The following is a 23,460-nucleotide window of genomic DNA, read 5'->3' as shown; positions in this document are numbered from 1 at the left end:
CCTTTCTCTGCCCTTCCCTCACTCATTGTCTCTCTGTCTCTCTGTCTTTCTCTCTCTCAAAAATAAAAATAATTAAAAATAATAAAAAACAAATAAAATCATCCAACTTATGTATGTGTTTGTTTGCCTGGCACATACAATATCACCAAATAAATATCAGTTTAATGAATAAATGAAAAACCATCCCAACACATGGCTTTGTCGCCTGATTTTAACTTTCTGACTTTTTCTCTTCTTCTCACCACCTCCCAGAATCCTCTTTATATATTCAATCTTTTCTTTCCTCCAAACCCCCAAACCCCCAAACCCCCTTTCACTATCATTTATTTGTTAGAACAGTTGAATGTAATAAGCAAAAACAGTTCTTCACATTCCAGTGACTAGAGAGCCTTCACTGAAGACATTCCATCAAGCTAGAATTCATGGCCCCTAATGTTAAAGAGGTGAGCCATACAGTTGGAAGAATTGTTTTATCACAAAATTTATGGTCAGATAATTTGGAGAGACTTTTCTCAAAGCCTCTCAACTGCCCACTCTTCAATCTGAGCTCCACATAAGGAGTTAAAATAAAGTGTCTGATTCTTGATTTCAGCTCAGGTCATGATTTCATGATCTCACGATTTGTGAGACTGAGCCCTGCATCAGGCTCTGCACTGACAGCATGGAGCCTGCTTAGGATTCTCTCTCTCCCTCTCTACCCCTTCCCTGCTTGCTTGCATGCATGCATGTGTATATGCTCTTTCTCTCTCTCTCAAGATGAATAAATAAATAAACATTTAAAAAGAAAGATTTACAGGTCAGATGATTTGGAAGGACTTTTGTTTTAATTTTGTTTATGTTTATTTTTGAGAGAGAGACAGAGCATGAAGGGGGGAGGGGCAGAGAGGGAGACACAGAATATGAAGCAGGCTCCAGGCTCAGAGCTGTCAGCAAAGAGCCCAACATGGGGCTCAAACTCGTGAACCACACCAACACAACCTGAGCTGAATGAAGTTGGACGCTCAACAAACTGAGCCACCCAGGTGCCCCTTGGAAGGACTTTCCTCAAAGCCTCTCAACTCCCCACTCTTCAACCTGAGCCCCACATAAGGAGTTAAAGTAATTCTAACCATTGGAACTGGCTGTGACTATGCTTTTGTCTTCTGGGCTAACACAAAACCTTCTCTGGAAGATAATGGAGAAGTTTCCCTCAAATCAGTATTGTCTGATTTCTATTATTCCACCCAGTGATTCATGCATGATTTTGGAAGCTAGAAAGCTTCAAATTTTTTGTGTGATTCTAGCTCAGACCAAATGTTTTCATTTGATCTAGAAACAGGGAGGGGCTATCTTACTCCAAGAAGCTAATCAGATATATGACTGAGATGACAAAAAATTGGATATGTAATTGTCCAGGAAAGTCTTTATCTCTAGCCATATTTCAAAACAAAGGAAATGGGTGGGGGCATGCATCAAAATGATGGCTGCTTGTGGGGGCCCAACAGTTAATTCATCATTAATACTTTAAAGTAATATAAATGTTATAGGAGGGGGAGTTTATAATGGCCCAGAGAGACAGACATCTGAGATTTAGTCTACTAGAAAATATGGAAATGATCAAATCCACACCCAGGGTGATCTCATGGCACACTAGTGACCCCAGCAAGTCAGCCCTAAAGAATAACAAATAACTTTCTTCTTTGTGAAGGAGGAGCCAGTGCTATGCAGTGGATAGGCCTCTGGAGGTCAGCACGTACTTCCTGTTAACGATGTTCTCACTGGCTGTACCCATTGTAATTGAATTGGTCTACAACATGTAGCTTGCGCCCAATGTGATTGTTACTCTTTTGTTCAGCAAATGTGTATCAAGTATCTGTTTGTTTCCATACCCTGTGCTAGGCACTACTGTTACCTAGAAACAGCACAGTCATGGTTCTTGCCCTCATGGAGCTTGTAGTCTAGTGGGGAGGGGAGTTGGCTGCACAGCATGAGCATCATTGTGGGCAATGAGGGAAGTGCTCAGTGCTCTGGATGTCATGGAAGGTACATGGGACAAGCAAGCCAGACCGGAAGGATGAGGAGGAACCCGAAGGGAGGAATGCATTCCCAGGAGGGGGAAGGACAGTCTCCAGGAACTGGCCTTGGAAAGGTCAGTATTGATGGTAGTTCTTTGCACTTGCTATTCCCACAGTGAAGTAAACAGTTCCTGCAGAGAGCCCCACAGAACCTTCCCTGACCTTCAGAGCTTTGCTCAAAAATCACTTTCTTATGGGGCCTTCCTGCTTAAAATTGCAGCCTACACTGCCATCCCAGCTACTCCTTACTCCCCTCTCTGCTTTATTCTTCTCCAAGTCACAAATCACTGGCAGACATAACTTATGTTCCACTTACTTGTTATCTCTTCCCTCTCAATGAAATCTATGTGCAGTTTTCATGGGGCTGGAGACTTGTTTGCTTCTTGCACTGCTGTATCTGCTCTACTGGGCATAGAAAAGGCACTCAATAAATATTTCTTGAATGACTGAATGAGGCAGGAGAGATAGTCCAGGGCCAGGCAAGAAGGGTCTTATAAGCTTTTTAAGTGGGTTGGCCTTCATGCTGAGGGCAAGGGCCTTTGAATGTTTTAAGCAGAGTGGTATGGTCCACTTTGCATCTTGGAAAGATCAACCAGGTTGCAGTATGGAGCATGGCTGGAAAGCGACATCAGATCAAACTTTGTAGTGTTCTAAATCATGACATCATTTTCATGTTGTGGTAACAGGAGAGAGAGCATGGCCTGAGACATTGGAGAGGCCCTAGGCCCCTGTATTAGCCCATTCTTCCTTCCTTGTTGCTACATTCATCCAAATCACTCCTCCTAACACATCAAATACATTTTAAGGTTGCAAATAAACTGGAGTATTGCTGTAACTTTATCAGCAAGGTAGATTTGATAACCATTTGTGGAAGCTATATGGAGTCTGGGGCACACGGTAATTACCAGCTGCATAGCTTTGGGCTATTTACGTTAAATAACTCTCAGAGCCTGCAGTTCCTCATCTGTGAAATGGGAATACCAAGAACTGCCTCACAGGGTTGTTATGAGGATTCAATAAAATGATTACAATCCTGAAACACAGGAAGGTCCTTTTTTCCACTTTCCTATTACACTGACCCCAGGTATGAATTAATAACCAGTCTTGGATTATCCTCTATATATATATGGGTCCCCTGTGTCTTCAATGATAAAAATAGGTGTTATGACTAGTGTTCCAACGATGAAAAATTACTTTCTATAAATATTTGGGGATTTAGACTAGCTCTTGTCGCACTGTATATCATTCCTATGAAAGTTGGGCTTTCTGCTTCTCTTCACAGGGAGCCCAGCAGTCCTTGGAGGCAGCAGCTCAGAAGAGAGGAGAGCCTCAAAGTTGTATAAATAAAGGGCTGATATGTTCAAACAGAAAAGAATTTTACACGCGCAAGCTGCACATCGACATGACGCCGTTCCTGAAGGTGATCTCACACTGAGAAGACGAGGAGTTTTATAGACACATACACAGGCATCCCAGTTAATACATTTCTGCATGGTACAAAAACAGCTTCAGAAGTCCCTCAGAGTTCCTGCTTTATCAGAAAGGACAGAAAATAGGCAGTTTGTAGCAGATGAAGGAAGAACAAATTAGGACGGTAATCACAGCCAGCCATCGGGGACAAATCAGTTGGGTGTCTGGTTTGGGTGGTGGGGGACAAAAAAAAGAGACGAGAAAGGATAACCTTGAACTACCTCATAAAACAAACAAATATAACTCATTTTATCTTGACAGTAGCTAAAATAATTGTTACTGTTTTATCACTGTAACTGAGTAGAGCTGGTATTCTGACTGGAGAAGATTTATTTTTGGTAACTATTTACAAGTCAACTGCGTATCCTCTTTGGATGTCTGACCTTATTGTCTGTTCTCTGAGAGTTCATTATTCTCCTAAGCTCAGTTTCATATCTAGTTAAGAGTACTGAGAGTTGCTATGGTGGGGATGTCATTTGTCCACCTTTGCAATACTCTGTCCTGCCCCAGCATCTAACACAGTGCCTGGCACATGGAAGGTGCTCCCTAAATGCTCCATAAATTGACTGCCTTCTTATCCAACAGCCCTTTGGGCTTAGGGTTCTCTTCTTACCCATTCTTTGCCCCCCTCGGAGCTAAATGGACCAGAAATAAATGATCAGGGAGTAAAAGAAACTAATCAGGAACAAAGCAAGCCTCCATAAATTGACTGCCTTCTTATCCAACAGCCCTCTGAGCTTAGGGTTCTCTTCTTACCCATTGTTTGCCCCCCTCAGAGCTAAATGGACTGGAAATAAATGATCAGGGAGTAAAAGAAACTGATCAGGAACAAAGCAAGCCTTGGCTTAGAAGGATCTCAGATCCTTTATACTACCCTAGAGAACAATATCCCAGGCCCTTGATAGTGACGAGGAAAGACAGAAACAGAGGAGAGGAAACCAAATATATGTAGGTTCGTGGTGGTGGCACTATTCAATGCTATAGACTGTCAGAGACTTCAGGGGTCATGAGGGTCACCCTCATAACCTCAGCTAATCCAGAGTTCTCAGGTTACATCTTCTCTGGGCTACTCCAATCCCAGCCAGAACTGACAATGTGGGGCTTTGATGAAGAGTGATGTATTTGCCCCAAATCTGTCTCACTCTGTGGCTGGGCTCTGCTTTCTTCTGTTTCCTCTTAGATAGGCTCTTTCCCCATGTAACAAGAGGACTATTGACTTCTCTTTCTAGATCATTCTGGAACTGAATCTTATTGACCCAAGTTGGGTCACATGCTCATGCCCAAATGAATCACTGTGGCCAGGAAATTGGAATACACTAACTGACTCAGCTTGAGGCTACAGGGACTAAAAGTGGGGAGAGGAAGAATGTTTCAAAAAAGAAAACAGGGTCCTTATAACCAGAATAAGAAAGAATGATTCTGGGCAGGAAAAGAAATGCTACAAGTATTCAAAACAATTACTTTGATTCATTTCTTATTATATTAGTTTCTAGGGCCACCAAACAAAGTACCACAGACTGGGTAGCTTAAACAATAGAATTTATTTTCTCACAGTTCTGGAAGCCAGAAGTCTGAGATCTAGGTGTTGGCAGGATGGGTTTCTTCTGAGACCTTCCTCCTTGGTTTGTAGATGGTCATCTTTTCCCTGTGTCTTCACATGGCCCTCCTTCTGTGTGTGTGTCTGTGTCCTAATCACCTCTTCCTCTGAGGACACTAGTAATATTGGATTAGAGCCCACCCTAATGATGAATGCATCTCATTTTATGTTTTAAAAAATTTTTTAATGTTTATTTATTTTTAAGAGAGAGAGACAGAGTGTGAGCAGGGGAGGGGCAGAGAGAGAGGGAGACACAGAATCCAAAGCAGGTTTCAGGCTCTGAGCTGTCAGCGCGGAGCCAAACATGGGGCTCGAACCCACAAACCATGAGATCATGACCTGAGCCAAAGTCAGATGCTCAACCTACTGAGCCAACCAGGCATCCCTGTTTTTAAAGACTGTATCTCCAAATGCATTCACAGTCTGAGGTACTGATGATGGTGGACTTCAATATACAAATGTTGGAGGAACACAATAGAGCCCAAAACACCTACACTAATGAAACTATTCTTTTTTTCCTTAGCATCAGTTTAGTTCTCCCTTTAAGGCCTAAAGAATTCTGGTTGGTACTTTCCAGGATGAGGTATCATCAGTATCATCACTATTCATTCCATCTATAGTGAGCATCTACTGCTATTCTGTGCCTGACCCTTTCTGGGCATTTGGAATACATCAGCAAACAAAACAGACCGAGATCCTTGTCCTGCCCCAGGCAACACGTATAGTATGTTCAAAGGTGATAATTACTATGGAAATGAGATAAGTATATTTAGGGAACATCTGGTAACTGCAGAATTCAGAGTAGAGAATTTATAATAATTGTTTTGCGTATTTAATGTCCACAGTGCTTTTGTGGTACACTTTTTGTTCAGTAATGTTGGTACCATGTTACCGGGGGAAGGGGATGATCATCCCTAAGGTCCACTTTCTGGTCCACCCTTTTTAAGACTAACAGAAATTGTAACTCAGTCTGCTTCTACAGGGGACTTATAGGGACACACTAGGCTTTCTGACTCCCAAACTGTCCTTGTCCAAAAGAGCACACCCTTTCTTGCAAATGTTCAGTGTTAAAACTCTCCTTAGGTAGACTTTTTATTTGACATGGTAGCTCCTAGATTCTTAGGGGTTGCCTTCTAGAAAAGGACAAATCTCAGGGCTTGTATAGAAAAGGATGGTGAATTCAAACAGAAAGTTCTGTCCTCAGTATCTTGAGCTTTATAGAAACCAATTCATTCTACACATGTCATTTGTGTATTTCCTGTCAATCCACACAACATTTCATTCATTTTTCCTGGTGCCTATAGGAAGCATTGCACATTTCAGGGGATAAGGGTGGGAGATAAAAATATCGAGGCTGAAAAGGGAAATGGAAAGAGATGCAAATAATCATAATTGCTAACATTACTGAGCACTTTCTCTGTGCCAGACTCTGTTCTAAGTTTTACATGCAAGAACTCATTTAATTCACAAAACGAATCTAGGAAATAAGTAACATTATCCCATTTTACAGGTAAGAAAACTAAGGCATTGAGAGGTTAAGTAACTTCCCAAATGTCATACAGTTGGTAAATGACAGGAACAAGATAAAGACAGCCCATCTCCAGAGCCCATGTTTTCAACCATCTGCCACAAAGCCTCACTGCAGACGCCAAATGAGTGACAGTCATTTCTGTGACTGTGCTTCCTTTTTAGTAAAATGGAAATCATAATACTGGGACCTCCATACCCATCTCTCAATGGTGAGGCAAGGGTCACATGAAACAATAATTTTGAAAGAATGTTCACACCTACAAGAGATTCAACTCATAAAGGAGAAATGAACAAACATTCATTGACTCCTGCTTAGGACCAGGGCCCTCACGTATTGGAAATTTATTTAATTTTCCTACCCCTTTCCTGGTGAGTGTATAGATTCCAGCTGTACAGATGAGGAAATTGGGGACTGGTAAAATGAGACAATGATCAGTGACATGGCTGCCAGCAGAGAGAACTGGGATTCTCACAATACGTGAGAATAAAACCCACAATACGTGATGTTGATGAGGTCTATCTACTACATTCCTATGAAAATTTAATTATACATCTTTGTTTTGGCTTCAGAACCTAGGAGAGGAACAGAGATTTAATAATATATTTTAATCTTAACACAAGATACCTTATGATTTTCATAAATTGGTTTTCTTTATTAAAGAAAATGTGTGGGGTCTTTTTTTTAATTTTTTTTCTTTATTTGAAAAAAATTTTTTTTAACGTCTATTTATTTTTGAGACAGAGAGAGACAGAGCATGAACGGGGAGGGTCAGAGAGAGGGAGACACAGAATCTGAAACAGGCTCCAGGCTCTGAGCTGTCAGCCCAGAGTCCGACGCGGGGCTCAAACTCACGGACCACGAGATCATGACCTGAGCCGAAGTCGGCCACTCAACCGACTGAGCCACCCAGGCACCCCTAAATTTTTTCCTTTAAATGTTTATTGGTTTATGAGAGAAAGAGACAGAGCATGAGTGGGGGAGGAGCAGAGAGAGAGGGAGACATAGAATCCAAAGCAGGCTCCGGGCCCTGAACTGTCAGCACAGAGCCTGACATTGGCCTCAAACCCACAAGACGACATCGAGATCGTAACCTGAGCTGAAGTTAGACATTTAACTAACTGAGGCACCCAGGCGCCCCCATGTGGGATCTTTTAATGCATAAGAAAAGTTGTACTACTGCCTTGAAGTTAAAACTCTTAAAGGAGATACTGATTTTCTTCCATTATTAAGGAGGTCATTTAGATGTATGTATTGTGGTATGTTACACAGACTTTCTAAACGTATTTTCCTAAACAGGCCTTTTAAGAACTCTGTATGTATTTATTATTACTCCATTTCAAAGGTGGAGAGAGTGAGTTTCAGTGATAGGTCATGCGGCTGGCTCCTGGCCCACAGGAGCCCCACATCTGACTCCAGCATCCCATGCTCCTCCAGTCCCCTGGCAGCTCCTCATGAAAGCCTGCTGTGAGCCTAGAAGTACCATGCTCAGATAGGGTGCTGTGCATGAGGGTAGTGGGCAAGACCAGAGGAAGATTCTCCAAGGAGAGATGAGAACTTAAGGTCACCTGGCCGAGCCCCTGTCAGTTGAAGCAATTGAGGCTCAGGGTTTAAGTAACTTGCATGATCTGTAAGGCATGATGTGTAGGAGTCAGGGCTTCCAGGGCAGACAGTCCGACTCCAGGACCTGCACCCCAGCCACTCAGGGAGCTGTGTCTCATGTCTGGTTTCGGTACTGCAGTTTGTGTTTTCAAAGTGTTTGTTACTATCCCCACCCACCCACAGCCCTATAATACCATACTGCTGCCAGTGCTCTTTCTAAATACAGCTCAGTCATATCACTGGTTTGCTTGAAATTCCTTACCATGTCCCCATTGGCCTTCTGGTTAGATCCTGGCATCAAAGATGTATTTCTTTCATAAATAGAAAAATATAACAAATCAATTTTTTTTAACTCCATATTGCAACCGGCAAAACCTGGCCCCTGTCTAATTCACACTGTCCGTGCACTGCAGCCACCCAAACTGCCCCCTGACCAGCACATGCCTCTTCCTCTGCCAGGAACTGCCCTACCTCCCTTTCTCTGCAAGACTTAGCACCATGTCCCCTGGTAAACAAACATTCCCCAGACTAATTTAGCTTCACCTTCTGAGGTCCTGCAGAAACCTGTCATAATCTGTCACAACATTTATCACACAGCATTGCAATGCTGAGGTTTTATGTCATTTCTCCACAAGCCAGCAAGCTGCTTGCGAATAGATCTTTCATCCTGGTGCCCCCAATGCCTAGCACATGACCTGGCAAACAACAGACACTCAATAAATGTTCATGGGCTGAAGGAACAGATGAAGAGCAAATGACTTGGCCAGAATAACTGAGGATTGAATTTTCAGTCCTTCAGCTTCTTTGGCACACTCACCAAGTGTCATTACACTTGTTTCAATGTTTCAATCATTCAGTTTAGTCATTGCACTTGTAACTCATATTAAAAATGACAGATTGTGGGGTGCCTGGGTGGCTCAGTCTGGGAAGCATCCAACTCTTCCAGATGAGGTCACGATCTCACAGCTCCTGAAATGGAGCCCCGCGTCCAGCTTTACGCTCAGTGCGAAGCCTGCTTGGGATTCTCTCTTTCCCTCTCTCTCTACCACTACCCCCACCTCACCCTGTGCTGTCTCTCTCTCTCTCTCAAAATAAACTTAAAAAAAAAAATGACAGGGGCACCTGGGTGTGTCAGTCGATTGGGTGTTTGACTTCAGCTCAGGTCATGATCTATGTCATGGTTCATGAGCCCCACATCAGGCTGGCTGCTGTCAGCACAGAACCCACTTCAGATCTTCTGTCCCCATTGCTCTTTGCCCCTCCCCCGCTCACACGGGCATGCGCATGCGCTCTCTCTTTCTCTCTCTCTCAAAAATGAATAAACGTTTAGGGAAAAAAATGACAGGTTGCATTTTGTTTAGTTTTAGGTGTTGTGTGTGTGTGTGTATTTAAGTGGGCTTCACACCCAGCATGGGGGCTCAAATTCATGAGCCTGAGATCAAGTACTGGGTTGGGATCAAGAGTTGGTGCTTAACTAACAGAGCCACCCAGGCACCCCTGTAAAGAGATTATTTTTAACAGTTGTGTAGTATTCCATTGTATGAATTACCATAATGTATTTGACTAGTCCTCAATTGGTAGGACTTTTAGGTGGTTTCAGTCTGTTGCAGTGAATAACCTTAGGTATAAGTCATTTCTCATGTGTGTTCATATATCTAAAACATGACAGGTTTTTTTTTTTATAGTTTTCTAAGCAACAGACAGAATTTCAAATTAAGACTACTTCTTGGGGCACCTGGGTGGCTATCAGTTAAGCGTACGACTTCGGCTCAGGTCATGATCTCACGGTGTGTGAGTTCAAGCCCCGCATCAGGCTTTGTGCTGACAGCTCAGAGCCTGGAGCCTGCTTCAGAAAAAAAGTTTTTTTTAATAAAAAAAATAAAAAAGACTATTTCTTTTTCTAATAGGGATGTGCCAGAAGGTTCTTTCAAAGTCCCTGACTCTCTCTGCCTCCATCTCCCCATCTGTAAAATGAGAAGAATATTTCTTGCCCCTGAAGGCTCATAGCTACATATTAAGACTGAAGGTTTATTCTTCTTGCCTTTGAAATTCTTCCAAAGGAGCAAGCTTGTTTCTCCCTTTTAATCCAGTTTCCTGTTAGATTAATAGGGCATGTCTTTCCGTTTATCTTTTTTCTACTCTTATAACTTAGCAGTTTACTATGACTGAGGTGGGTTTTCCTGCTGTAATTTTTCAAAAACCTTTCCATTTATTTAGGGATGATTTTTTTTTCTTTACTGCACCAAGACCAAATCCTGTTTGTCTCCAAAATGAGAAATAACAAAAGAAAGAAAATTACTTTGCTCACTTTAGCAGCACATATACTAAAATTGGAGCAATACAGAGAAGATTAGTGTGGCCCCTGCATGAGGATGCTATGCACATTCCTGAGCATTCAATATTTTCTTGTATACCTGAAACTAATATAACACTATGTTGACTAACTGGAATTAAAATAAAAACTTAAGGGGAGCCTGGCTGGCTCAGTTGGAAGAGCACGAGACTCTTGATCTCAGAGTCGTGAGTTTGAGCCCCATGTTGAGTATAGAAATTACGAAAAAAATAAACTTAAAAAAATTTTTTTAGAAACTTATAATAAAAGCAAAAAAGGAAGGAAGGAAGGAAGGAAGAGAAAGAAAGAAAATCACTTACCTGCTCTAGCTCTTTTATGTCAGAATCTCATTGGCTACAAACGGTAAGCTAACAAGTGAAAAATACACAGGGTAAAAAGCTATAGGGTGAGAAGAGAATGTCAAACAAATTAGATTAATTGTCTCTTTCCAGAGCAGCTTGGGTATTTGATAATTAAGTGGAAAAACTGATTGTCACTAAAGGTAGAGGAACTTTAGTCCTAGGAGAAACTTCCAGGGCTCTCCATATCCAATTCCTTCTTTGTAGCTGAAGTGAAGCTAGGGACTCAGCAGAGATCCACGTGACAAAGACCAAGAGCTGACTTCATCAGACACATTGGCTTTACTTAAGTCTTTGACTCTACCTGTCACATCACTTTGGCTACCAACGAGTTTCTCTTCTAATCTCTAGAGGAGATCAGTGACTCTCAATCCTGGCTACGTGTTGGAATCACCCAAGAAACTTTAAAAATGCCCTAGTTCCAGGGGCGCCTGGGTGGCTCAGTCAGTTGAGTGTCCCGACTTCAGCTCAGGTCATCATCTCACAGTTCATGGGGTCAAGCCCTGTGCCAGGCTCTGTGCTGACAGCTCAGAGCCTGGAGCCTGCTTCAGATTCTGTGTCTCCCTCTCTCTCTGCCCCTTCCCTGCTCATGTTCTGTCTCTGTCTCTCAAAAATAAATGTTTAAAAAAAAATTTTTAAATACCTTAGTTCCAGATTTTATTGTTTGGGGGTAAATATTAGATATCATACCTTTTAAGTAATTCTAACTCATAGCCAGGGTTGCGAACCACTATTATGGAAATTTCTAGATGGTGGATTGCAAGCAATTTGTATGACTGAGAGAAAGAAGGAAGAGGGGATTCAATGTGATAAGAAACCTAATCCGTGGCAACCTTGGAAACTCCACAAAAGGCCAATCTGACCCTTTTGCTTCCTTGCCTTACACCTTCAGTACTTTCCATTTGTTCGAGATAAGACCAAAGCCCTTAATCTGCCTTCAAATCCTTGGGAGTCTGATTCAACCCACCCTTCCTATTCTTTCTGCCTCTGCTCTCATCACATCAGTCATCCATCAAGTCCCTAGAGGTACCTTGCTTCCTTCTCCAGTTGGTCTGTGCCTGTGGCATTCTTCTCCCCACCCCCTCCCCCCAGTTAACGCCAGGCATGGAACACTGTACATGTGGATGGGACAAGCCTCCCACAAGAGAAATACAACTAAGACCCCATAATGCTCAACAGTGCAGCTAAGCCCACCTGGCTCTTTAGGGCTATTCACACTGGTACTAGACTTCTTGGACACTGAAGTTAAAATAAGTTGACAAAGAAGGAGAAGAACTGGGTTTCCAAAGGGCATAGACAATAGGAGTGTTTGCCTTTATTTTGTCTTATGTACTTTTTTTTATTGTGTATTAACCTAATAGGAAAATGGAGATGAAATGGACTATCATGAAGAACCAGGAGGACCCCTCAGAGAAAATCATCAAGACACCCAAGGTAGAGACAGCCAGGTTGGGTTTTAAATCTTATCACAACAATCATCTGATGAGGTTTGCATTGGTTCAAAGATGTTAATGGGGAATGACCCTTCCATTTCCTCTCAGCCTGGAAGTCAGAAAACAGACCAATGTGCTGAGTTCAGACTCTGATTGTTCTTACTTAATGCATCACAAACCAACTGATGATGATAACATGCTTTTATATTTTTGGACTTACTGAAAGGTTTCTTTCCTGCCAGAGGCCACAGATTAATGGAAAAGAGCGGAGACTCTGGGGTATCACAAAAAGGTCACATAGGCACTTCACAGGGGCGTGGATATGCAGGTGCAGGAGCTGAGGCTCCCTGGCTAGAGGGTTAATATTCCAACGATGGTGGGGGGCAGTATCTTTAGAGACACAGACCCTGCTGCCCACCGCCTTGGGTGGTCAGGCTGTTTGAGTGTGGCTTCCTCCAAAAATGATGCTGCATTTAATAATGATGATTCTAGGAAACATTGGGCCCAGAACTGGGCTTTTTGGCATAGTTCATATTCCCAGACCCTGAGCTAGACTCTAATCTCTTCCCTGGGGGTACCTGTGCATGCTGTGTGATACTGCAGTTGGGTAGGCCCAGGTACCAGAACTGTTCTTTATCCTCACTGCATCTTGCAGGAATGGAAATAGATAGGTGAGAGACACTTGTGTTCTCAAGGAGTGGATGCAGTGCCAGCCAGAAAGAATTGCTTATTGTTTGCTGTACAAAGTCATCCATCAGAGAGAGCAAATAGGGGCCTGTGCTCTGCCCCCTAAGCCATGCACCTCAGGACTGGGGGTATCCATGCAGAAGGGGCTCCTTTCCCCCTTCTACCGGCCCTTCTACTGGGGTGCCTTTCTTGAATTCACATAAGGTGCTCTATATAGGCTAGCAACAGCAGCTCTGTTCAGCTGAGTGGAGAACGTGGGCTCTGCAGTTGGACTACTGCCTTAACCCCTCTGTGCCTCAGTGTCCTTAACTGAGGCTGAAAACAGTATTCCCCTCCTAAGGTTGCATGAGAAATAAATGAAGTAATTCATACACAGTAACCCTTTAACAAATACTGTATTATTTTTTTTTAAGTTTATTTATTTATTTTGAGAGAGAGAAAGAGTCAGAAAGGGGCAGAGAGAGGGGGAGAGAGAGAGAGACTTCCAAGCAGGCTCTGCACTGTCAGTAGAGAGCTCAATGTGGGGCTTGAGCTCACGAACCTGAGATCATGACCTAAGCTGAAATCAAGAGTCAACCACTTAACCAACCGAGCCACCCAGGCACCCTAATACTGTATTATTTTTTACTTGGATATCATAATGATTAAATGTCTACCCTTTCAGGGTCACAGTTTTCCAACCTTGAAATGACACCATGACTCTTCCTATCTCCTCTAGACCCCATGAGATGAGGAGACCATGAGAGCTCACTAGAAATAAAAGTGCAAAGTCATGGATTTGGAATTTCACCTTAAATTTGATATTTTTCTGTTTACATATTTTACTGTTTCTTTCATTTGATATTCTAAACAAAAATAATTTTATACTCATTTAAAAAGATTTCACTGCTGGGTACGTGGGTGGCCCAGTTGGTTAAGTATCTGACTTCAGCTCAGGTCATGATCTTCAGCTCAGGTTCATGAGTTTGAGCCCTGCTTCGGGTGAGCAAGAGCCCTGCTTCAGGTGAGCCCTGCCTCACTCCCTCTCCCCCTCTCTCTCTTGCTGCTCCTGGCTCACTTGTGCCCTTTCCGTCTCAAAAACAGAATAATAAAATAAAAGATTTCACTGTTTCTACATATCAGACAATAAAATATTATGGTAGCCCAATCTCTCGGTTTGGTCAAGCTTTTAAGCAGAGTTCTTGCTAAAATAAGTCTCCTGCCCCCTCCATTTTCAAAGCTGAGTGACAGTAACCAGGGAAACAATGCTCCAGTCTTCAGACCTTCCATATCATAAGTCACATATGCAGAATGTGAACACTGACAAGGCTCCAAGTGCAATGGGGGTTTTAGGCAGTGCAGAACATGGCCAAATCTAAGCAATGACCACATCAGTTGAAACAGTTTTCCTTTCTCATGACAGAGGAACAGGCTTCGGCTGTTCCACAAAGGTTATCCAGACAGTCTTTAATGCAGTGAAATATCACTGCAGAAAATTAAAGAAGGCATTTGCCTGTCCTGAATGATAAATGCTAATGTTTAAAAAAAGATTTCAAATCTTTGTAGGAAGAAAAGAGAGCTTGCCAAGGAATTTTTTTTAACTATTTAAGGATCGATTTTCCCCATATAGGCCTTATATCTAATTGCCAAGATTTTATTCTCTACTACTCTAAATTAAGTAGTGATCTTCATGTTTAAATTATGAGCAGTGAGCCAGTGCCATATCTACCAAGAATACCTTGCATCTTACACTTGGTGAAATCACTGCATGCGAGTTTTCACCAGACAAATCAAATTGGCAACCTCCAAATCAAATCGGGTTTGGAAAATTGCTCATGTTAAATACAAAACTTTCCTTTCCACCTCTTTTCCCCAACCCCTCAGTCCAAAAAAAGAATAAAATTTCAAGTCTTGTTTATTTCCTAGGCCAGTTGTTCTCAAACTTCAGTGTGCATCAGAACCCCCTGAAAGTCTGGTTAAAATAAATTTGGGGTCCTGCCCCTAGAGTTTCTAACTAGATCTGGGTTGAAGTCATCTGTAAAATGGAGGTGCCAATACTACTTACCTCATGAGGTGGCTGTGAGATAAAGGAGTTAATACATGTAATGTGCTTATGAGAGTGCCTAGCACAGAGGAAGTGCTCACTATGGGTTAGCTATCAGTCTATTTCTTAAAAACCTTAATTTAGTAGCTGTAAGTCTTGTCTCCTTGTCAGGAGAGACTTGTTCTAAGTTGATAACATGATGATTACTTTCTAGGTCAATCTCAATGATGGGGGCTTGAACTTGGCAAGACTGGTTGAGTCCGTTGTGTAAGTCCTTCTTTTACTTAAGTCCACATGTGGACAGCAGACCCAGTCTGAACAAAGCAGCCTTGCCAGCCTCTGCCTTCTGAGAAAGGCTATGTTCAATAGTGATGTAACCCCTTACTATGTGGCAGAATTTGAGATACTCTTAGAAAGAGTGAGAGATTTGAGGAGCCCTGCATGAGATACAGGGGGGTCCCTAATGAGTAGCCTGAAACAATGGGGGGAAAGACAAAAGGCAGGTCTTACAGAAACCCTTAGAAACCAGTGAGCCATTTCTATTCTACTAGGGAAAAAGAGGCCCAGAGCATTATTGCTTTATTGAAGAGATGGGTATGCAGTACTTAGGATATTGATGCAACTGTTCTAACAAAGACCAAGATAAAGTGACTTCAAATAAGATGGAAGGTTTATTTCTCTCTCTCGGAAAAGTCCAAGCTGGCAGACAAGAGGTAGGACAGCCCTGCCCCAGGTTCCTTCTCTCTGCCATCCCCTTTGCCATTACCCTTCTCTACATCTTAAAGCTGGCTCAGCATCTCCTCATCCTGAGGACAGGAGAGAAAACATCAGTGTTGGGCCCACAGCTGCCTTGTAGGAGCATAAATCCCATTGGTCCACTTAGCTGTAGGGAGGTTTGAAGGCCTTTCCTCGGGGGCAGTTCCTGGCTCCAGGAATAAACAGCTCCAGAAGGAGCAGATATAATGACTGCCCAACTTGTGCAATGAACTAAGGAGTAGCCAGTGTTGCAAAAAATTTCCCTTAAAGCTGTGGGAAAAATAGATCAGAAGTGTGTGCCCAGAAGTTGAGACAGTGCCTCTGCCCCAGAATCTACAACCTGGAAAGTGGCACCCCTGTACAGGGCTGCCACCTGAGGTCAGTCAAGACCCCTTGCTCCCCGATTTGCTCTATATGAAGCCTACACAGTCACTGCACACTGCCAGTACTGGGTTCAATTCTGGTTCACACTGCCAGAATTATCTGCTAGTTCCTAGCAGCCTAGATGACCTCCACACTCTGTTACTGCTTTATCTTTCCTTTTCAAAGCCCTCCTCCATGTCGAGCAGTTGTACATCCTTAAGAATGTTTCTAGCTTAGGGCGCCTGGGTGGCTTAGTCAGTTGAGTGTCGACTTCGGCTCAGGTCATGATCTCGTGGTTTGTGGGTTCAAGCCCCATGTCAGGCTCTGTGCTGACAGCTCAGAGCCGGGAGCCTGCTTCAGATTCTGTGTGTCCCTCTCTCTGTGCCTCTCCCCCACTTGTGCTCTGTCTCTCTCTCTCTCTCTCTCTCAAAAATAAATAAAATGTAAAAAAAAAAAAAAAAAAAAAAAAAAAGAATGTTTCTGGCTCACTCCACTTAACCCAAAATAGAAACCCCAGGGAAGTCCCCAAAATCCCAGAACACAGCTGTTGCCCCTTGATCCTGAAAATTCTCTTCACCTTCCAGGAAGTAAAATTTATTTCTAACTTGAGACCCAAATTCATCAAGACCAAAAAGCAGTTGAACCTACAGATAAAGACAACGTAAGAAAGGCAATTTATAGACCAATCTCACTTATGATCCAAGATGCAAGACTCCTAAATAAAATATAGCCAATCAAATCATTAAGCTTACGTTTAAATATGTAATATTTTATATAAATATACAAATATACATATAGTGTGTGTGTGTGTGTGTGTGTGTGTATACATATACCATGACTGAATTTGGTTTATCCCAGGAATTCAAAGATGGTCTAACATGTGAGAGTCTGTTTATGTAATTCACGTCAAGAGGTTAAAGGAGAAAAACCTTAGGGTCATCCCAATTGATACAAAATGAAAAATAACTTTATGATATCCACCCATTCATAATTTAAAATTATCAAACTGGGAACAGAGGAAGACTTCCTGATTTTAATAGAGTGTCTATCAAAAATCTGAAGTACGCATCACACTTTAATGGTAGAACTTTAAAAGCATCCTCTTTAGAGAAAGAACTAGGATAAGGATGCCCTCTGTCATTGCTTCTATTTCAACATTGTAGTAGCACAGTAGGGAAACCAAAAGAAAGGAAAAGGAAAAGGACAGAAAGGAGGAAATGACACTGTCATTATTCCCAGACAATAGCATTATATGGAAAATCCAAGGGCCTCTACAGACAAGCTATTAAAAGACAAAAAGTCAGCAAGATTACTAAATATAGATCAAAACATAAAAATCAATTGTGGAAAAAAGAAAGTGTCAAAACATAAATTACAATTTATAATGCAATTGTAAGATAATTGTTATTATGAAAACCCCCAAACATACACAAAAATCAGCATAGGAATTCCACATATCCATATCCTGGCTGATATTGTTCACCCACATCCCTAACTCCTTCCTCCCTCTCTTCCATATTATTTTGAAACAAATTTTCCAGCCTCATGTCATTTTATGTATACACACTTGAGTATCTATCTCTAAAAAACAAGAAAAGACACTTTGGGGGCACTTGGGTAGCTCCGTCAGTTGAGCGTCTGACTCAATTTTGGCTCAGGTCATGATCTCATGGTTCATGAGTTAGAACTCCATGTGGGGCTCTGTGCTCACTGCTTGGAGCCTGCTTGGGATTCTCTCTCTCCCTCTCTCTCTGCTCCTCCTCTGCTCATACTCTCTTTCTCTCAAAATAAATAAATACCCTTTAAAAAAAAGACACTTTTGACATAACTGTAATACTACTATTGCACCTAAAAATTAGAACTATTCTTTAATATAATTGAATATTCAGTTTTTTTAATGCTGTAACTGTCTCCCAATTATTATAATTGTTTCAGAGTTTGTTTGTTTGTGATTGGTTGGTGTGGCCTTCAAGTCTCCTTTAATTTATTGGCTCCCTTTCATTTCTTTTCTTAACTCTCTTAGTTTATTTTTAGGAAATTGAGTCACTTGCCCTATAGAGTTTCCCACAATCTAGATTTTGCTGATTGCTTCCTCATGGTGTAGTTTTACGTGCTTCTCTGTCTTCTATACTCCCTGTAAGTTAGTACTTGGATCTAGAGATTGATCAGATTCAGGTTTGGTTTTTCCTTTTGGAAGACCATTTCATGGAGGGCATTGAGCTCTCCCATCAGGAGACATCGTGTCACCTCATGGTGCTCGTAGCTTCAGATCCATTCATTCATTACAAGCTGCAAAATAGTGATATTGAAATTCTATCATTCTTTTTCCACTTATTACTTGGAAAACTCCTACCAAAAAAACCCAAAACAACTTTTCCTCTTCTATTAGTTATCCACTGGTACAGTTTACACAGGAAGGTAGGATAAATGTAATTTTTAAATATATATCTGTATAGATAGAGGTACATATATCCTACAAATAAATGTAAAAAAAGATATGTGAGACTTTCTTGAAGAAATTACAAAATCTTGTTAAATTAAATAAAAATAGACTGAAATAAATGTAACATTCTATATAATGTTGTATGTAACGTTTATAAACAGGAAGGTTGAAAATTCTCCCTAACTTAATCTATAAATTCAATGCAGTTACAATTTTTTTTTTAAATCCCCAATCAGGTTTTGGTGGAACATGATAAGTTGATCCCAAAATTCATAAAGGGGCCCAAAATAACCAATAGAATTTTGAAGAAAAACAAAGAGGCCAAATACTAAAATATCAAAAATATTAAATATCAAAAATCACTTTAAGGCCATATGATATTGGCTTAGGGACAGACAGAATAGAGAATCCAGAAATAAATGCACCCATATATGGAAACAACATATGGCAAAAGTGTAAAGAATGAGCTATTTCTCAGTATATAACTTTGAGATAAATGGTTATCCAATTTTTAAATCTTTATCTCACATTATCAGGTGTGTTTTTTGAAAAAGCAAAAAAAAATTTTTTTAATATTTTCTTTTTAAGTTATCTCTATACCCAACTTGGGGCCTGAACTCACAACCCCAAGATCAAGAGTCTCATGCTCTTCTGACTTAACCAGCCAGGCCTGTTTCTGAAAAAGCAAAAATTTTAAACTTTTTAGAAGAAATATAGAAGAATATCTTTATGAATTTGAGAAAGGAAAAAATTTCCTACCCCTGAATCAAAACATAAACCATAAAGAAAATTACTGACAAATCAGGTTATATTAAAATTTAAAGGTTTTGACAAGACAGCAAAAACAAAGTTAAAAGACAAATACAGGGGTGCCTGGCTGACTTAATTGGCAGAGCAAGCAACTCTTGCTCTTGGGGTTGTAAGTTTGAGCTCCATGTTAGGTATAGAGATTATTTTTAAAAAATAATAAAATCTTTTGGGGCACCTGGGTGGCTCAGTCGGTTATGCGTCCAACTTCGGCTCAGGTCATGATCTCATGGTTCATGGGTTCAAGCCCCACATCAGGCTCTGTGCTGACAGCTCAGAGCCTGGAGCCTCCTTCAGATTCTGTGTCCCCCCCCTTTCTCTCTCTGCCCCACCCCTCTTGTGCTCTGTCTCTCTCTGTCTTTCAAAAATGAATAAACATTTAAAAATAACATAAAATAATAATAATAATTTTTAAAAATCTTTAAAAAAGAAAAAAAAAGACAAATCACAGACTATAAGACAATATCTTATAGCGCATAAAACCAATAAAATATTGGTATCCAAAATGTGGCAAGAACCGCTACAAATAGAGAAGGAAAAGATCAACCCAATGAAAATGGCTGAGATATGAATAGGCAATTAACAGATGAGGAAGCCTAAATAAATGGTCATGTGAAGAAGTCAACTTGCTGCTAATCAGGAAAATTGAAATTACAACAAAAAGAGATATCATTTCAGGTATATATCAGATTAACAAAAATTTAAAAGTCTGCAAACACCCATTTTTGATGAGGATACAGAGTTTTAGAAATTCAGAGCAATTTGGAAATATCCAATAAATTGAAGATACACATACCCTGCAACTCAACAATTTTATTCCCATGTATACCTCAGAGAAACTCTTTTATGTATGAAAAGTGACTCACTCAAGAAGGTTCATTACAGCATTGTAATCACAAAAAGTTGGAAATAATCAAAACAGCCATCGCCAACAAAATGGATAACTAAATTGTGGTATGTTTATACAATGGAATAGTGTCAATAACTTAAAATAAATGAATGGAAACTACATGTATCATTATGAATTAATCACTAAAATGTTAAGCAAAATAAGTTGTAAAATATATAATGATTTAATGTATAAAATAGTATATGTTGTTTTTTAAGTTTTATTTATTTTGAGAGAAAGAGAGCACAAGTGGGGTAGGGGCAGAGAGAGAGGGAGAGAGAGAATCTCAAGCAGGTTCCGAGCTGCCAGCACAGAATCTGATATGGGGCGCATACCCATGAAGCTATGAGATCCTGACCTGAGCTGAAACCCAGAGTCAGACATTTAACTGACTGAGCTACCCAGGTGCCCCTGTTATTTATAAGTGTATTTATATGTGGCAAAGATATAAACATATGCCTGAGGACACTGTAGGAAAAGAAAAACTTTTCCTTGACCCTCTTAGGGTCTCCTGGCTGGGCCTAAAAAATTAAACTGACACAGATTTAAGAGGAGAAAAACACACAAATTTATTTAATATAAATTTTATGTGACATAGGAGACTTCATAAGGAAATGGGGACCCAAAGAAATGGTTAAGCCTGAGTGTGTGTGTGTTTGTTTTTGTTTTTTTAAAGATTTTTTAATTTTTAAGTTATCTCCACACCCAACATGGGGCTTGAACTCACAACCCCAAGATCAAGAGTTGCATGTTCCACAGACTGAGCCAACAGGCACCCCAAGCCTGAGTGTTTTTATACGAGGTTTGATGAAGAGTGGAAAGTTGTGGGATAATGTGATATTACTTAAAGGGAATGGGCTAAGGAAGGATAATAATTTGGGAGAAACTGAGCAAGGCCTGTTTGCTTGGATTCCTCTTGAAGTTTATCCAGAGATAAGGATGCCTCTTTCCTCTAGGTGGCACTTCTGGTGGGCACCTCTCAAATGAGGCTCTTAGAAGGCGGTGCTTCAGGGGGAGAAGGGGGTGGTGGTCAGAGAATCCTTCCTTCACCTGCCATTTTTCAAATTCCTTCAGCTTGAAATATTTAATATGTGAAGGTGCCATATTTGGAGTAGTGTGTTCAATGGACAAATACCAAATTTAAGAAAACGGTTACCACTGGGAGAGAGTGACAGAAATGAGATCAAATGTTATACAATGAAGTCTTGGACTGTATCTGAAATGTTTTATTTCTTTAGAAAAAAATGTGAATCAGATATGGCAAAATGTTAAGATTTCACAAAGCTAGGTGGTACTCATATATAGTATTTTTTCTATACTCTGCATTCTTAAAATATTTTACAGATTTTTTTAAAGCAGTTAAAGTTGTAAATTATTATTCAAAGCACTGGCTTAGTTTATCCCAATATTTCCTAAATACCAGATTATTTTATTGGGGAGTGAGGGGAGCTCGTTTCTATGATCCACCTCCCAGAATTTTCAATTCTCATCAATACGGTGAAATTACACTAATGTAGAAACTCAGCTTTTGGTCAATACAAATGCGCCCTCTGCTGGTCCTGTAGTGCCCTGTCCCAGAGTTCAAAACAGCTATAATGAACCATGAATGTCCAGTAAAACAGCTTTTACAGCCAGGTTAGGGAATGAAACTCCCACAGAATTTCTCTTATCACGAAGATACTTAAATCACCTCCAACTCTCTGTAACATTACATATGATCCAAAACAAAATAAATTCTAAGTAACCACCCCAATCAACCTTCCCAGCTTCCCCAACCACCCTGTACATTAACAATTTTGTCCCCACTGCTATTTCTGGAGGTTGATGTGTGAGATGCTATCCTTAAAGTTTGGGAATGGCAGAAGAAAACCCAAGCTACAAAGGCGCTCTGGGATGAGAAGGAGTGGGGGTGTCATGGACAACTTTGAATGCTGAAAAATGGATTAACTATCATATTAAGGAGATGATTGATGGTAGGAAGACAGGTGAATTTTTTCTTTTCCAATCTTTCTTTAAAGTTATAACCTCTTTAAATAAAGAAAAATGAGGAAAAATAAATGAATTCATGCAGGAATCTGCTGCTCAAAGAGAAATAGGGATTGAATATTAGAGTCTACCTTTTGAAAAGTTTTTATTTTGTGTTAATATCCATCTTCCCCAATAAAATTTAAGCTCCCTGAGACCAGGGGCAGGTAGGGGGAGTGTCTGTCCAACTCCCCACTCTATTTCCAGCATCTAACACAATTCCCAGCATGTGGTCAGTATTTAATAAGCATGTGATAAATGAAGAAATAGATGACCATTTTTCTCAGAGTGTTAAATCAGTACAAATTTTGGGGGGAATGATTTGGCAGTCAACATTGTGCCTTAAAGACTGTATATCCTTTAATAATCATAGATGTGAACAAAGAGTAGGTCTTTTAATAATCAAAACCATTCCTTTCAATGAAATGTTATGCAAAGTTCTTTAGAATTATAAAAACTTTGAAACAATCTGAATTTTACAAGTTACATGTCTGATTAAGGTATGGTACATCTGTACAATGAAATGCTATGCTGTTTATTATGATAATTTTTAAGAATATTTAACTATATGGGAAATTCTAATAACATAAAAGTAAATTAAAATTATACATATATTTAATTCTATTAAAATGAGTGTATATGTAGATGGATTAATTTTTTTTAATGTTTATTTATTCTTGAGATAGAGAGAGACACAGAATGTGAGCAGGGGAGGGGCAGAGAGAGAGGGAGACAAAGAATCTGAAGCCAGCTCCAGGCTCCAAGCTGTCAGCACAGAGCCCAATGCGGAGCTTGAACCCACAAACCATGAGATCACAACCTGAGCCAAAGTCAGCCGCCCAACTGACTGAGCCACCCAGGCACCCCAGATAGATAGATTATATATGCATGAAAGTATATACACCAAAATATTTGCATTAATTGTATGTGAGTAGAGTGATCATGGGTGAGGTGTTTTGGTTCTTGTTTGTTTTTACCAAGTGCCAACACTGTTTAGGCACTTTATTTGTATTAATATTTTTTCTTAAGTTTTTTTTTAAGCAGATTTATTGAGGGATAATTGATATATGATAAATTACACTTATTTAAATT

The 23,460-nt window shown here is 40.5% G+C and overlaps 1 protein-coding gene and 1 non-coding gene across 3 annotated transcripts in view; both read left to right on the top strand.

The window, feature by feature from the left end:
• KIAA2012 (KIAA2012 ortholog) overlaps positions 1-23,460 on the top strand; it is a 110,109-nt gene that overhangs the window by 68,599 nt on the left and 18,050 nt on the right. For both annotated transcript variants that reach the window (XM_047870605.1, XM_047870604.1), the window contains exons 14-15: positions 3,337-3,474; positions 12,304-12,376. In XM_047870605.1, the coding sequence (XP_047726561.1) occupies positions 3,337-3,474; positions 12,304-12,376 (211 nt within the window). The remainder of the gene's footprint in view (positions 1-3,336; positions 3,475-12,303; positions 12,377-23,460) is intronic.
• On the top strand, positions 10,552-10,658 carry LOC125174185 (U6 spliceosomal RNA). The gene has a single exon (XR_007155313.1). It is a non-coding gene; the product is annotated as a U6 spliceosomal RNA (small nuclear RNA).

Source organism: Prionailurus viverrinus, chromosome C1, assembly GCF_022837055.1.
Source record: "Prionailurus viverrinus isolate Anna chromosome C1, UM_Priviv_1.0, whole genome shotgun sequence".
NCBI classification, from domain to species: domain Eukaryota; kingdom Metazoa; phylum Chordata; class Mammalia; order Carnivora; family Felidae; genus Prionailurus; species Prionailurus viverrinus.
Note: the sequence above shows the minus strand (reverse complement) of the source record. Positions and strands in the feature narration are given on the sequence as shown.